Source organism: Thermobia domestica, chromosome 15 (assembly GCF_964235325.1).
Source record: "Thermobia domestica chromosome 15, izTheDome1.hap1.1, whole genome shotgun sequence".
NCBI classification, from domain to species: domain Eukaryota; kingdom Metazoa; phylum Arthropoda; class Insecta; order Zygentoma; family Lepismatidae; genus Thermobia; species Thermobia domestica.
Window position 1 is genome coordinate 30,541,121 of NC_137468.1, and position 15,603 is coordinate 30,556,723.

Consider the following 15,603-nt stretch of genomic DNA (forward strand, 5'->3'; position numbering starts at 1 on the left):
GTGTGAGGCACCCAACGAGATGAAACCTTTCTGAGCCGAAGATGATCATGAAGAATTTTTGTTGCTGCTGGCGATCCAATGTTCACTGTAAATTCAATGTCCTTGAAAGTTGTTCGAGGATTTTCTCGAATCATTTGCTCCACAGCGGCAATGTTTACATCTGACACAGCTGTTGCCGAACGTCCAGCTCTCTCTTCAACTTTAAGGGATGTCCGGCCTCTTCTGAATTCACCAAACCACCGAAAAAGTGTAGCACGGGAAGGAGCAAGGTCCCCAAATGCCCCCTACAAACGGTCAAGGCTTTGTGTCTCGTTGAAATCACTTTTGAAATCGTAAAGGATCATTGCCCGAAAATTTTCCCTTTCGAGCTCCATTCTAGACAGCCGAATACTGCTCACATCAACAAACAAGTGAAGGCGATACGGCCACGCCGATAAGCGATGCGAGTTGAAACTTGCTTCGCTTCTTCGCTCTGGATACTACTACCGAACGCAATTGTCGGAATTCAAATACTGTGCCACAACAATGCGTATCTCAAAACTTACGTAGTGACCCTCGTATAAAGTACATAACTAGAAACTTCAATTTTGTACGCAATTGATGTGAAAACACATTAATTGGAGGATGCGTCACATTTGCAAAGCTGAATTTAAAAAATATGCTTCCAAACCCTTTAATTTAAAACCTGTGACACATCTTATGTCAAGTCTATATTGCAAGGAAGAGAGTACATATGTTTATTATTATTATTATTATTATTATTATTTACTCAAAAACCACAAGAAAGCAGAAAACAGACGATACTTTACATGGAATCGATGAACTTCACAGAATGCACAATCCTTTCAATCAGTTCCGCGATATTTCGTATCCCTTAGCCTAAAGGGCATAATTGTGGGACGTTAAACTGAAAGGAAAGAAAAAGTTCCGCGATAATTTGTTGGGTTGAAGATATGGTATAGGAAATACGTACACAGGTTATAAAATTCTATATACGTATAAGAAAAAGGATTTCCGGACTAAACGATTTAATATACGAAAATCATTGACATATCCTATATAGTAGAGAAGCTTAGTTCCACAAACACGTTTAACCCAAGCAAAACTAATAACACAAAATCATTTAGAAAGTAAATACTGGTATTAAAGTTATTTGAAGTACCCGCGTGCCACAACTTGGTTTTACTTTAGATTATCCACACCGGCAGTATTTTTTGTCTTTCTTTCGTGAGTTGTCATTTAAGCATACTGTGACGGAAATGTTATAATAAGAAGTCTCCGTGCAAAGAAGATAGGAAGCATTTCAATTTGATTTGAATCAACGCAAAATGTGTATTCTAGAAAGCACAAATCATCAATCATAGATATTCTGCCATTATTGTTAGGTTACTTGCCGCAAAATGAGAAATTTCCAAGCACTCGGTTTTTAGCTAACTACTTTATCTTCAGATGAAATTTTCTGTTTAATACCCCCTACCAATTGTAACTTCTTCCTCCTACCTCTTTCCTACCTCCATACATTCCTCAGTTCCTTCTTACCCAACTAGTGTCTCTTTCTCTTTTTAATTAATCTAAACTGTTTTTTCTCTCCTCTACTATTTTCTACAATTTTTCAGCCATTTTCTGCTCGAGCAAGCTAATTTTCTCTATTCTTCTTCTTCTTCTTCTCTCTCTCTCTCTCTCTCATACACACACACACACACACACACACACACACACATATATATATATATATATATATATATATATATATATATATATATATATATATATATATATATATATATATATATCAAAAGTCAATGGTGTTTTCTGTCGTTTTAGCGCAATGTCCACGTTTCTATCCCTGTTAATTCCATGGCACCATGCATGAAACCCATAGCCCACAAATTTTGAACATGGAGATAATGGTACTCCTGCAAGACTAGACCTTTAACACAGCATCCCTTCAATCGTTATGTTGCATATGCAGTAATATGAAAGCAACAGAGATGATAGCACAATCTTTAATAAAGACATTTCCATGCATTTAAACTTGATTTTCTGTGAATTTTTCATATGTGGGTAATGGGTTTCATTCATGGAGCCACAGAATTGTAATACTCCACATGAAATATTTATGACTTTCTCTTAACTATTTATTCAAGAACCCACAAAATAAACTGATTCTCTTCTTAAATACTTTTCTCACCATTTCTTTCCTTGCTTTTATTTTACGCTTGCACTTCATGTTTACACAAATAATGCTACTACAGTACAGAAAACTAGTTACTCATTCTACTTTCTCCCTTCCCATTTTTATATTTCTGTATCTGCTTAAAAGCTGTCAAGTCCAAAAATCGTAAATTGTACTCGTTTGACAAAAATTGGGATCGTAAATTGTACTCGTTTGACAAAAATTGGGATTGAAAAATTTCGGCTTTTTTAACCATTGAAAAGAAGAGGTTTATTCACACCTTACACTGTTGATGCACATCTGAATGTTTCAAATTATGTATCAAATGTCCCTACAAACTGTTACAAAGAATTTTTCAATCGTTTAAACCGGACTTAATATTCTTTACACAGCAAATATAGATTTGATACAATATTGTTCCAATCATAATTACTTCCACCTTTTAAGGTTTATTATCATCCCAAATTCCTAGCACCAGCGTTGTGAAGACATTTCTCTAAACGTTTTGATACATTTATCCACTGCTTTTCTTAAGAAATCATGTGGAACTGCGTTCTAAACATCACGAAATCGTTCCTCAAGTTAATGAAAAGTTTTCGTATAATTCTTGTAAAGTTCTTTGGCTCAACCCCACAAGAAATCGCACGGAGCAAGATCAGGGCTTCGAGCAGGCTACTCTGTTGGTCCCGACGGCCTATCAACTTTCCTAGGAGCTGAGCATGAGCCACTATTGAACATTAAAAGAAAAGTGTGGAGGAGCCAAGTTTTGCGTAATATGAGCTCTGTATAGTGTTACTCTATTGTGTAATAACAGGCACCAGGAAGTTCATAAGCATATCCAAGTAGCATTGACTGTTCATTGTATCCCGTAGAATATGAGGGACCATCACATTGATCGACGTCATTTCATACATTATTACCTTTGAACCTGATTGCGTTTTTCACAGCAGCACTTTGATCCGCATTACTTCAATAGTGAGAGCTATGCCTATTAACAAAACCACACACATGAAAAATTACCTCATAAAAAAATCTCAAACAGATGGGAAATTTCTTCTTTCAACTCAAACATGATTTCTACAAATTCCATACGGCAGTCGCAGTCCTCGGGAAAGAGTTGCTGGACGTAATAAGGCCTTACCAAGGACGGAAATTCAAATCTTTTTTAAAAACAATGTTAACAGTCTGGATGTCTGACGGATAGACTCTCGAAGGCTTCATTTGAACACACTTTGTATGTAAGTAATATTTCCTTCAGACTGTAAATTGACGGCTGTGTGGAACGTTGCAAATCCAATTACAGATTCTGTTGTTATTAATTTTCGTTGGCATATTACAATGACGTTTGGATTTGAAGTTGCATTTCTACCCTGCTTAGCTCTTCAGCAACGCTGACTTTGACAAAATTATAAGCTTACTAGTCCTGCCCGATTATATGTTTAAAACTAATAATAATAATAATAATAATAATAATAATAATAATAATAATAATAATAATAATAATAATAATAATAATAATAAAATCAAACACAGAGGTAAGATCCCATCGAGGCGAACCACCAGTCCTTTAAGTAATTGTTGTATGTTTTTTTTATATGGACATTACTTTGCTATATGAAAAAAATGAAATGAAATCTTTCAGTTTAGCGTTCCACGATTATGCCCTTTAGGCTAAGCGAGGCGATGATTAAAGCAAGTGAATGATGATGGAAGAATTGGTGGAATGAAATGTGGAAGGAAACGGGAATACCCCGAGAAAACAAACGAACACGATGTTGTCCACCACAAACTTACTTGGCCGGGGATCGAACCAGGGACCTCACGCACCAGAGGTAAACGCTCTATCATTAAGAGGCCTCATCACTGCGAAATTAAAATACCGCTAATTTTACAGTAATTATATGATATCTTCAAATAGATAAAAGATAATCGAAAACTGGAACAAGACCTCCCTAGACAATATTATTTTGCGTGAGATACCGTTATCATGACTCATTTATCTGCTTTCGATTTCCAGCCATTTAGGAAATTTGCATTTATTTTCGCGTTTCTAAATAACTGCAAACGGAAAGCTACTAGGTGACTCGTGATAACGGTACCTCATGCAAAATAACATCATCTAGCGAGGTCTTAATCCACTTTTCGATTATCTTCTATCTATTTGAAGATATCACATAATTACTGTAAATTTAGTGGTATTTTAATTTCGCAGTGATAGGGACTCTTAAGCCTTTACTATATGATTAAAATCTACTGATTTCTAAGGAAACTAGATACACTCATAGAAAATCGCCTACTACTGGGGTCACCCAGCACTTTTTTTTAAAACCATAAACACCGCAAATTTTAAATAGCAGTTTAAACTACTAAAATGTGCTGATTAAATTCAAGCAATAAAAAATATCACAGGATTAGCCCAGCCTCAGCCTTTCATAGCAAGCTTCGTCACGAACTCTATATTCAAAGTGTATGCTAATGTTAAAATTACAATGTTTGAATGAACTTAAATTACAACATATTTTTTATATATTCTTTTCAGTTCTGCAGATGAACCCTAGCAACATCCGACAATGGCTACGAACAGGTGATATTGAGAAGCTGGAACTTTTGGAAGGACAAGGACACAAGTTAGTTGGCGAGCATTCAACAGACCCTAAAGTTCGTGCATTCATCAAGACTGTTCCACAGTATATGGTAAATATGAACTTACTTTCTTTATGTTACTTTCAGTATAAAAGTAAAATACTGTATATCTTTCTCTAATAATGTAAACGTTTCACAGATCAAACAGTTATTATGATGTCAATTTAGAAGAAAAGTTAGGAAAGTTATTTAATTTTATATATATATATATATATATATATATATATATATATATATATATATATATATATATATATATATATATATATTCAAGATTATGCAAACTAACGAAGCAATCACGCTATAAACGACAGCAGGTTTTATTGTATATCTTCAGAACCTCACAGGTCACAGAAGACAGGTGAACGGGCCTTGATTGGACACTCCTGACCTAAAGAATATCGACTTAAAACACTTTCTCCTGGATCATAACAAAATAATAAATAATGGCATTTCTCAACTAATGAAAGGATATAAGTGATCGTCAAATAGTGCAGGTTCAACTGAGTGATGTGTAGTCACCACATCAACCCCCAGCACCATTATTTTTGGCATTCCTTTCATGTCCGTTCTCGCTAATTCTAATTCTAACAGGTTTTTAATAGCCTCATGATATTGAGTTAACACTAGTGCGCCTTCACTGACAATCGATTGTAGCGCCCACGCAACAGAAACATAGAGGCATGATGATAATTCTCATTACTAATAACAGAAAAACATAGCTTCGTACTTAGAAAGCTTCGTAAAGACGCACAACGCTGTTATAAAAGAATATTTCTCTGGTCAATATTGTGCGCAATTGCCTTACTATTTGATAACGTAGACAACAAACCATGAAGCAACAAAACACGCAATTTTCACATTTAAATGCAGAATGTATCAGAAGTCCGGAGTCTAGCCTAATTGTGTTGTGAGTAAAGAAAAAAAAAAGACAAAGAAATAGAGAAAAGTTGTTCGAAATAGGCTGTTTTCAATCGAAAATGTAGATTTTTCCCATCACACCACCCCTTTGGGCTCCACACTGGCGAAGTCCTCTATGTTAAATGAAAAAGCAAGGTTGCTAATTCAGCAGGGTGTTCCCTTTGTGTTTTCACCATATCAAAAACACAGTATTGTTTGGAAACGGATTCAATGTGTTATTCTAGGTTCCTTTACACGACAATGTGCACATTTCCCGTGTCTACGAGTTGTGATTAAAAAATACGATTAATAATTTTATTACAAAGTAATAAGCTTATATAAAATTTGGTTTAATCTCCTTCAAAGTACTGTCTTTGACTAGCAATGCACTTACCCTAACGTTGAATACATAACTGAAAGAATTGCTGGAAGACTTCTTTTGGAAGGGCGTTTAGCTGCTGTGTCGTGGCCCTCTCAATGTCAGGAATGGTGTCCAAACGTTTTCCTTTATGCATGGTTTTAATTTTTGGAAAGAGCCAGGAGTTGTGTCATGTTTTATCTGGAGAGTACGGTGGATGCGGACAGAAGGGTATTTTTTCGGCCAAAAACTCCTGTTCGTCAGTCTAAAGTCGAGGAACGAATTTCCCACTCACTCTTCTCATTTCCAAATCGGTAGTTAAAATGCTTTGTAGGGACCCGTAAGAGATGTTTAGTTCTTCAGAAAGCTTCCGAATAGTTATTCGCCTGTTTGAACAATCAACTTTTGCTACGTTTTACACATTCTCTTGTTTTTGAGAATATTGGACCTCCTGAACGTTGGTCGTTTTCTATCGACTCGTTTCCGGTTTTAACACGTCAGTACACGCCCCCCAATTGTAACATGAGGACACGCCATGACGCAATTTGCTCACGCAAGTTTTGATATTTAATATCAGTATTCGTACATTTTTATTGAGAGTGAAAAATTTATTCTATGAAATTTTGGCTTCTTAGCTTATTATAGACACTTTGAGTACCTAAAAAAGATTAACCTAAAGATTTTGAGAAAATTTTTGTTATGTTTTCACAGTTTTTTTGAATTTTCTATTACTACACGAGAACACGCCACGTTAGCATATTGCTGCACTCTTTGATTTACAAAGTAACGCCAGAACACGCACTGTGACAAATTGCCGCATTAGCTATTTGGGCTATAGGAAATTTTCTCCGCCATATTGACACACGTTTTATTATTACAAATACAAAAACAATGTACAAAAACATCATTGATGTACTAGAACAGTGATGTTATGAAACTAGTCCACTAAAATTTAGAACGTATATTTACATGTCACCTTCTCCGTCCTTATCGTTTGCAGCTGGTCCTTGGCCACGCTCGGTGCAGTTTGTACATGATGGTCTTATGTTCCTTGCATTTCGGAGTGTTGCAGTTGATGCATAAGACGGTAGTTTTCCTGTTCTTTCTGCGAGGGCAGATACCACAAACTCTATTATGACCTCGCTGATCAGGTGCTGCTTGAGGTTCTTGCCTAATTGGCTGAAGTTGGAATATTTCAACTAGCCGGTCATTTATTGACCTTGCGATTGGATAGTTTGTAGCTATTCTTCTTTGCGCATGATCCAAAAGAAGCTATCAGCCAAGTGATTTCAAGAAGTCTTTTCTTGCAGGCTTCTTGAATTCATTATCTCCCATTTTGTTGGCTTTCCAAATAACAAACGAATTTATTCTACCAACATTCAATTCAAAGAAAAACATGGTTAGTGGCCAGCGATTTGATACACTCGATACGCTACATTCTTTTTGCATGGCGTCACTGATATCTACACCACATTTGTTTTTGTTTGAAGAAGGTAATTGATGGTTTGCATGCATCACCTGTACTTTTATCAATCTCATCATCGTCGTGCCATGTAGAAAGTAATACAATATACTTGTTTTTTGCAGCTTTGTACGATACTAGTGCCACCTGTTGTTCTACTCTTCAAACAATAAGTTTAAAGAATGAGCAAACGGCCCTTAAAATACAACACTTAACACTAGAACACGCCCGTTAGCAGCCTCTCACAACAATCTCTACGTGGTTACACGCGCCGTTAGCAATTTGCTCACGGTGATCAATGCACACCCTTCCACTCCCGAACCATGCGCGTGACTGGCAAAACCGGTCAGGATCAGGTAGAGGTGGGGTGGGTAGGGGATAACTCGGCCCCTCCGCCCCTATTGTCTTAGAATAAGAAAAGTGCAGGTGTTTTTGCAAAACTGCGGCAATTTGCCGCGGGTGCGTGTAACGACGAGTTAAATCGCTCATACCACTTGCAAACAGTCTTCAGAGTTGCAGCTAGTGTTGTAAAAAAACGGTTTTTTTTCTGTGAAGTTTTTTTTCAATAAAAAACCGTTCTTTTTCATGTTTTTTTCAAATGTCTGTTTGTTTTTCTAGCAACTATTATTTATTGATTTATGTTGCAGATTATTGAAATAATCAACAGAACTTGAGTCGAAGCCCTCGTAACTTACAAATCATTTGTTTCTTTGTACCTATACGAGCAAAATTGTGTGATTATTCCTTTTGGCCCCAGGTCATTTTTGGCGTTTTCCTACATTTCCAGTTAGTGACTTATTGCTCAAAAACTATTCATTCGATTGATATGGTTAAGGCCTTGTTTCCTAGAAAATGGATGTGGCTATTTTTTGGTGTAAGTTGCATTGCAGTGTTGCCAACGGGTGGGAAATTATTGAGGGAAATGTAGGGATGAAAATTTTCAAAAAATTCCCTAACCTAATTTCAATTTTTTTTTTTTTTTTGTATCTAGCACCACTGCTGCTATATGGGTTCAAGTCACCTAAACAAATCTTTGATGTGTTGACAAGGTACAGTGAAATCCTGAAATCGCTGGCTTCCATTCAAAGAGGGAAAGAAAAAATTCTGTCATACACATGAAATTTTGACACTTTTTACGCCTCAGAAGCAAAAAGTCAAATATGCCGGGGTACAGATTCTCTAATTATCTTATTGAAACTTTTTATGGTGCGTTCTGTAGGGCAAAGAGGAAGCTTTCAGGTAGTGGTACGTTTGTTTCAATGTAGCCAGGAAGAGGGTAATAACAGAGGGGGGGAAAGGGAAATTTTCCGAATTTTTCACCTAATAGCGGGAATTAATTGTTTTGGCTGGAAACGCTGCCATCAGACAGAAGAAAACTATCTGCAAATAAACCGTAGTACTCCAAGAATATATCCTGTAAGTATCATGGCGATATATAACAAAGTAAGCATGAATTTTAAAAAAATCTCATTCTACCTCAGAAATTCACCATTTTCTTACCATTTCCAGAACATGGTTTATTATAAACCTCAACTGTACTTCCTCTAATTATTCTAGTGAAACTTTTTATGGTGCGCTGTGTAGGCTAAGGATGAGGCTGTTAGACACTGGTACATTTGTTCGAATGTAGCCAACAAGAAGGAAATAATAGAAATAAAAAAAGGGAATTTTTCCCCAAAATTTTCCCTAAAATCTGGAATTAAAATTTTCTGTAGCTGGCAGCACTACTATTAGACACACACAAACTATCTTAAAATAAGCTTTGGTATCACTCTAATATATCCCACAAGTATTGTGACGATATCTAATAAAGTAAGCATGTCAATAAAAAATATCTCATTCTACCTTTAAAAAAATCACGGTTATCTTTCCAATTAGAGAACAAGGTCCACTGTAAACCTCAACTGTACTTCCCCTATTGAAACTTTCTATAGTGCGTTGTGTAGAGCAAAGACGAGACTTCCAGATACCGCTACGTTTGTTCCGATATAGCCAACAAGAGGGAAATAATAGAGACAAAATATATATTTTTTCCAAAATTTCCCCCTAAAATGTGGAATTAAAATTTTCTGTAGCTGGCAACACTGCTATCAGACAGACGCAAACTATCTTAAATTAAACATTGGTACACCACTAATATATCCTACAAGTAGTATGGCGATATTTAAGGAACAAAGTTTCTAATTACCAAAAATATATTATGGTAAACAGAAAAGTGAGGAAAAACTAGAAAAATCAAGGGTTAGAACGTAAATACGAATTTTACGTGCGCCCCCTAATTACCCCATTGTAACGATCTGTACTTGCGTTTGTTAAGTAAGGACAAATGTTCGATTGGCGTAAGTTGACTTGCACTCGGACGTATAGGTACGGATTTATGAACAAAAATCTCGATTTTTTTGCCCAAATTTAGGGAAGTTTTAATTTCCCTAATTGGCAACACTACGCGCAGCCCGTCCAACTGATGTCAACAGTTAGGTATCCATCCGAGGTATCTATCTGGCAAATCTTAATGAGGTCTTTGTACAATGAAGGAAGCTACAGGGAAAAAAGAAGTAAAGGAAATTCGAAATTAGAAAATTCTCGAATTTTTGACTGGGGTGAAATTTGAGAAGGAAATTCGACACCAGAAGGAAAATAAATCAATATGATAAACTATAGTCCAACCATATTTTTCAAGAATAATATCCCGATATTTTAATTTGTGTCCACACAGGAGCGGATTAAACAAGTGACACACCTGTGTGTGCCACTTTGGCCACCTGGGCCACCGAGTATACATTTGATTACATTTTTTTGACAACTAACTCGTGTTGTTGTTGTAGTTATAGTCTCGACTAATAATAATATCGTTGTTAACAATAACTTTATAAGGAAAATTTTCTCTCCTTTTTACATCTTAGTTCCAACACTGTTGGTGAGAAATGTAGGGTGTTTCAAAATAAATTTTGGGCTTTTAAGTCTTCGTAGTACTTATTACATTTTACCTACAATTATAAGCAATGCATCAAGTAAAAGAGCACCTCAAACAGTCTTTGCTACAAGTGTTCAATGTGAGATTCATTCGTCACACGGCACATATCTAGTCGATAGGCGAGAAAGGCCCATAAACTTTCCACCAAATGACACAAAACACATTCAATTTAGGGGAGTCTCGTTTCAACTGTACCATCTCCTGAGGATTTGCTGACGGCCAGATGCAAACATTATGAGTGTTCACATTAGCTCTTAGGTGAAATGTCGATTTATCACTGAAGACGACACGATCCAGAAAATCTTCATTGTTATGCAGCAATATTTCTCTTGCGAAATTGGCACGTAAACCGTAGTCTGTAAGCTTTAGACCTGTAGCAACTGCAAACGATAAAGACGTAGTTGCAAGCGTCTCCTTAATATTCTTCACACAGACGGTTGTACTGTACAGATTCAGTCTTTATTAAAACACAAAATGCTTTCTGCTCTCTAGTCTTCATCTTTGCTACTTGCTCTTTCTAACGGCAGACAGAAGAAACAATGCATGTACATGCATGCGTACAAAACTGTTTGAGTTGCTCTTTCATTTGATATAATATTTATAATTGTAAGTTAATTGTAATAGATACTACACAGTTTCAAAATCCTAATATTAATTTTGAAACACCCTGCATTACTTCAAATTGAGTCATCCTATTACTTCAAATTGAGTCATTCTATATTCATGTCTTTTATATACATATCATCAGGGCCGGTCCTAGTCAATTTGTCGCCTCCTGCAATGGCATAATTTGCCGCCTCCCAGTTTCCCCAGAAAGAACAAATCTTAAAAGTTATGATTTTAAGTATGCTACTCCAGCATGAACAACAAAGGTGAGGGTAAGTGCAGTCGCACTCAGAAAGGCTTAAATACTTACTAAAAATGCAATTCCGTTGTGTCTGTTTTTTTTTAATATTAATCTATTATGTTAATGAAAGATAAAGCAAACACACCTGCAGAGGAAAGATGGTAATTGTTTTTACAGAATTCGCTATTGAGCTTGAATCTCAATGTATCAGTTTGCAATTCCAGCGCAACTAGCTCTTTTATCTTTATTTCTTGATTTTTCTTCTAAATCATCTAACATTTTTTTTTAAACTTGTTTCTATCTTCAATGATAAGGAACTTGTTTCTGACAAAAACAAGACTAATTTCATATCAAAACTGTAATAACTTACTAAATAGAACAGATATTCACTACTATTCGAGAATTGAATTCTTGCATTTGACAACAATCAAGCAATTTGTGCTCGGATTTATTCGACCATTTGCTTTAGCATTGTCCATGTGGCCTTAAACTAATCCCAACCTAAACATTATTTACGAATGTAGTATTCAAATAGGTCAGCTTAATAAATGTAACTACCATCATCATGAAGTCTGTTTTAATTTAAATAATATACTTATGACAGATTTTGCCGGACCATCCAAGCTTGCCGTTCCACGCAAATGCACGTGTTGCATATATGCAGTGGCGTATTTAGGGGGGCTTCCGCGCTTAAGCCCCCCCGTAATCTTACTTACTATAGTAAAGTATATGAAATATCTTGCAGAATTTTCACATTTTCAAGCAAACCCCTCCCGAAAGTTAGCAAAGCCCCTCCCGAAACAAAATCCTAAATACGCCACTGCATATATGGTAAAGCCGACTCTGCATATTATATATATCTAGTCGACAAATTATTTATATATGACATTTAGAAAAATACTATTAGGCAAATTAGTATTAGTTTTTACCTTTAGACAAGTTATTGGAATTTTATACTCTTCATGACATTATTTTCGTACTTATTAAAGGCCTGATTTCACGAAAAAACAAAATTTCCTTTCTCCTTTGATTTCTTAATTGATACTGATGAAAACTGCTGAAACCCGAATTGTTAATAGGTATGGTATTCATGTAAATTGTAAAATGTTTATAGCGTATCAGTATCTAGCGTTTAATTTATGTTGCATTTTACGGTGATTACACGTACATAAAAATATTTCATGCTTAAATAGACGTAAGATGCATTACAAATGACTATTTGAAAAAAAAACGAAATTTAGAAAAAAACGAGAGGCAATGTTTTTTTTCTAAAAAAAACGTACATTTCTGAAAAAATACGAACCGTTTTTTTTTCTATTTACAACACTAGTTGCAGCATTATCGCCATGCACCAATTTCAACATTTCATGAGTTTCTTTGGTACTTTTTTGCAACTTGAAACAGAACTTAATGTTCACGCATTTTTCGAAATCCATAATGTGCAACAGATATACGGTAAACACAACCTCGCTTTAGCGGCTCTGGACGCTGACTAACAAGTCAGAACATGTTCCAACATGATGCTGCCTGTCTCAACGGATCAGGCTATCGGACAAATTACATCAAATGATTGTAACGTTAGCAGTTGCTGCTAAAAATTCATTTACCGTATTGTTTGATCACACCTTGTATTTTGAGTGCCTTTACGTTCAGTTGGAACAGCTTGCTGAACTGAAAACGTAGCGTTTTTCATTTAACACGGAGCGCCTAACAAGTGTAAGGTACAAATAAAATAGCTCGTGGGATTTGAAAAATTCTACGATTTCAGATTCAAAAACATCTATTTCCAACAACTTTCCTCTCCTTCCATTTTTTCGTATCTTTACTCATGACGGAGTTGACCTTTGACCCAAACTTTTGACACACCCATATATACTGATAATAGTTCGATATCTTACTCTCTTCAATGATAAAATACATTCAGAAAATAAATACTAGCAACAAATGTTGTGAAAGAATAATGCTTCTTCCACCTCTTTAAATCAACAAGTTTTCTCACTCTCGATCACTGGCGATTTTTTTTTCTTTCTTACAAGATTGGAATCAATTGAAATTTTTCTTTGCACAAAGAAGAATGCTAATATTTTTGTCATGCCACAAGCATATAAGACACACAAACTGGAAAACAGTAGTTTCATTTCTGGTCACGATACGCTAACAAAGAATATACCCATGAAAAGAAATCTCCAAGCGTAAATTAAACAGTATATTGCTAGAGATATATCAAAGAACTGAATTCAAATATGGAAGTACATCTTGCAAAACAGAACACTAAATGCTAAATATTTCTAATATTGTGCTCATAAAGTCTAATCCATGCTGCAAATATTCAAACAGGTGGTTATATCAAGTAGTCTAAAAGGGTTGATACTTTTACGCATGTGATGATGATAGTATTCCAAATTTCAAAGTATGACTCACAGCGGGTCAGGCTTAACGTCATTTGACAATTTACAGTTGAAGCTAATATATGTCCAAAAAGTTCTAGAGTTTTTATAAACGGACGTACGGTGTTGTGCCGTGAAGATAAATGAGCTTTCCACAAAACTACATTACATTTTACAATTTTATTTCGATAACGGAGCAAATGCTTCGCAGGCCTCTGAAAAAACTCTGTGCTATTCATGGGGAAAATATGTTATCAAAAGCAATAGCGAAAAGATGGTTTAGCGGCTTTCGTTCTGGAAATTTGGGGCCCCATTTGCATGCGATCAGATATGAAATCACTAATGACCTAAACATTCATCACTAAACAGTATTAAACCAGTTGGAGAAAGCTCTCTCTCTCTCTCTCTCTCTCTCTATATATATATATATATATATATATATATATATATATATATATATATATATGGGCGGATCCAGGATATGATCAAGGGAGGGGCTAAACCATATTTTGCTGTTTTATCCAGTGTATATCTGAGCGTCAAGGGGAGTATAGCCCCTATAGCCCCCCTTGGATCCGCCACTATAAAGTTGACGTTTTGGTGTCACATGCTCTCACTCCGAAACAGTTACTCGACTGAACTATGCATCTCTGGATCTCTAGTGAAACGTAACCGACTCGAAACATTTCTGTTGCGGATGATCACGAGTGATGAAAAGTTGATAACCTATAACAATGTGTGAAAAAGATCGTAGTCAAAGCGAGAAGACGCTCCACAATCTGTGGCAAAACACATACTGACGTCTAGGAAGTTTGTTCTCTGCGTTTTGAGGCACTGCAAGATGCATCACAACCAGCTACCGCCGCGCAGAACGATAGACTCGCACATGTACTGTGTCAACAATTAGCGAGAGTGTAACTAGTAATTTAAAAGAAATGCCGGACCTGGTCAACAGAAAGGGTGCCGATACCACCCTGATATCAAACTGCATACGGCGCGGTGGCTCAGTGGTAGAGTGTTTACCTCCGCTGCTTGAGGTCCCTGCTTCAATCCCACCCACGCGATGTGGACTTTATGGTGAACAAATAGTGCTCGTGGGTTTTCTCGGGGTTCTCCCGTTTCCTCCCACTTTGTTCATTCCACCATTTCATTCATTTCTCATCATCACCCGTCTCCTTTAGCCTAGCCGGCATAACCGTGGGACGTAAAACTCAAAGATTTCATTTTTCAAACTGTATACGTCTGTAACATCAGAAATTGAGACAACTTGGCTGGGAGATAATAATGTATCCACCGTATAACACGGATTTGACACCATCAGACTATCATTTTTATTGGTTTTTGGGAATTCCCTTATTGATGATAAGTTAGTTTCAAAAGAGGACTGTGAAAATCACGTGTCACAATTTCTTGACCAGAAACCACGTTAAGTTGTATAACGAAGCGATTATGATTTTGCCGGGAAAATGGCAGCTCATCGAATAAAATTGTGCATATGTGGTGTCAAAATATTATTTTCAAATCACAATAAATGTTTTCTCAATTTTGTCTTCAAAACGCTCAATACTTTTTATAGAATCTATATCAACTTCTCTGGATGACCACCCCCCTTTAAGCTGACCACCTTTCATCACGACCGATTTTCACTGGAACAGAATTATGGTTACAATTAGCACTTCGACTGGCAAGGGATTTTATCATTTCCCTTTGATTGAAATGCGTATCCAAAGCGGGAGCATCATCATAGGCATTCAGCCATTATTGCTGCAACTGAGAACCTTCCATGCTCCACGTGTCTTCAACTAACCTCTTCGTCTTAATGTGCGATTTTTCCATTTTGTATCACCCATCACTTG

General features: G+C 36.2%; 2 protein-coding genes across 4 annotated transcripts in view; one reads left to right on the forward strand and one right to left on the reverse strand.

The window, feature by feature from the left end:
* Nucleotides 1–15,603, reverse strand: part of LOC145672160 (uncharacterized) — a 315,761-nt gene that overhangs the window by 162,403 nt on the left and 137,755 nt on the right. The window lies entirely within an intron of this gene.
* The window catches only part of LOC145672159 (uncharacterized), a 155,471-nt gene that overhangs the window by 29,260 nt on the left and 110,608 nt on the right, over nucleotides 1–15,603 (forward strand). The window contains exon 2 of the mRNA XM_081741499.1: nucleotides 4,716–4,870. Coding sequence (XP_081597625.1) covers nucleotides 4,716–4,870 — 155 coding nt within the window. The remainder of the gene's footprint in view (nucleotides 1–4,715; nucleotides 4,871–15,603) is intronic.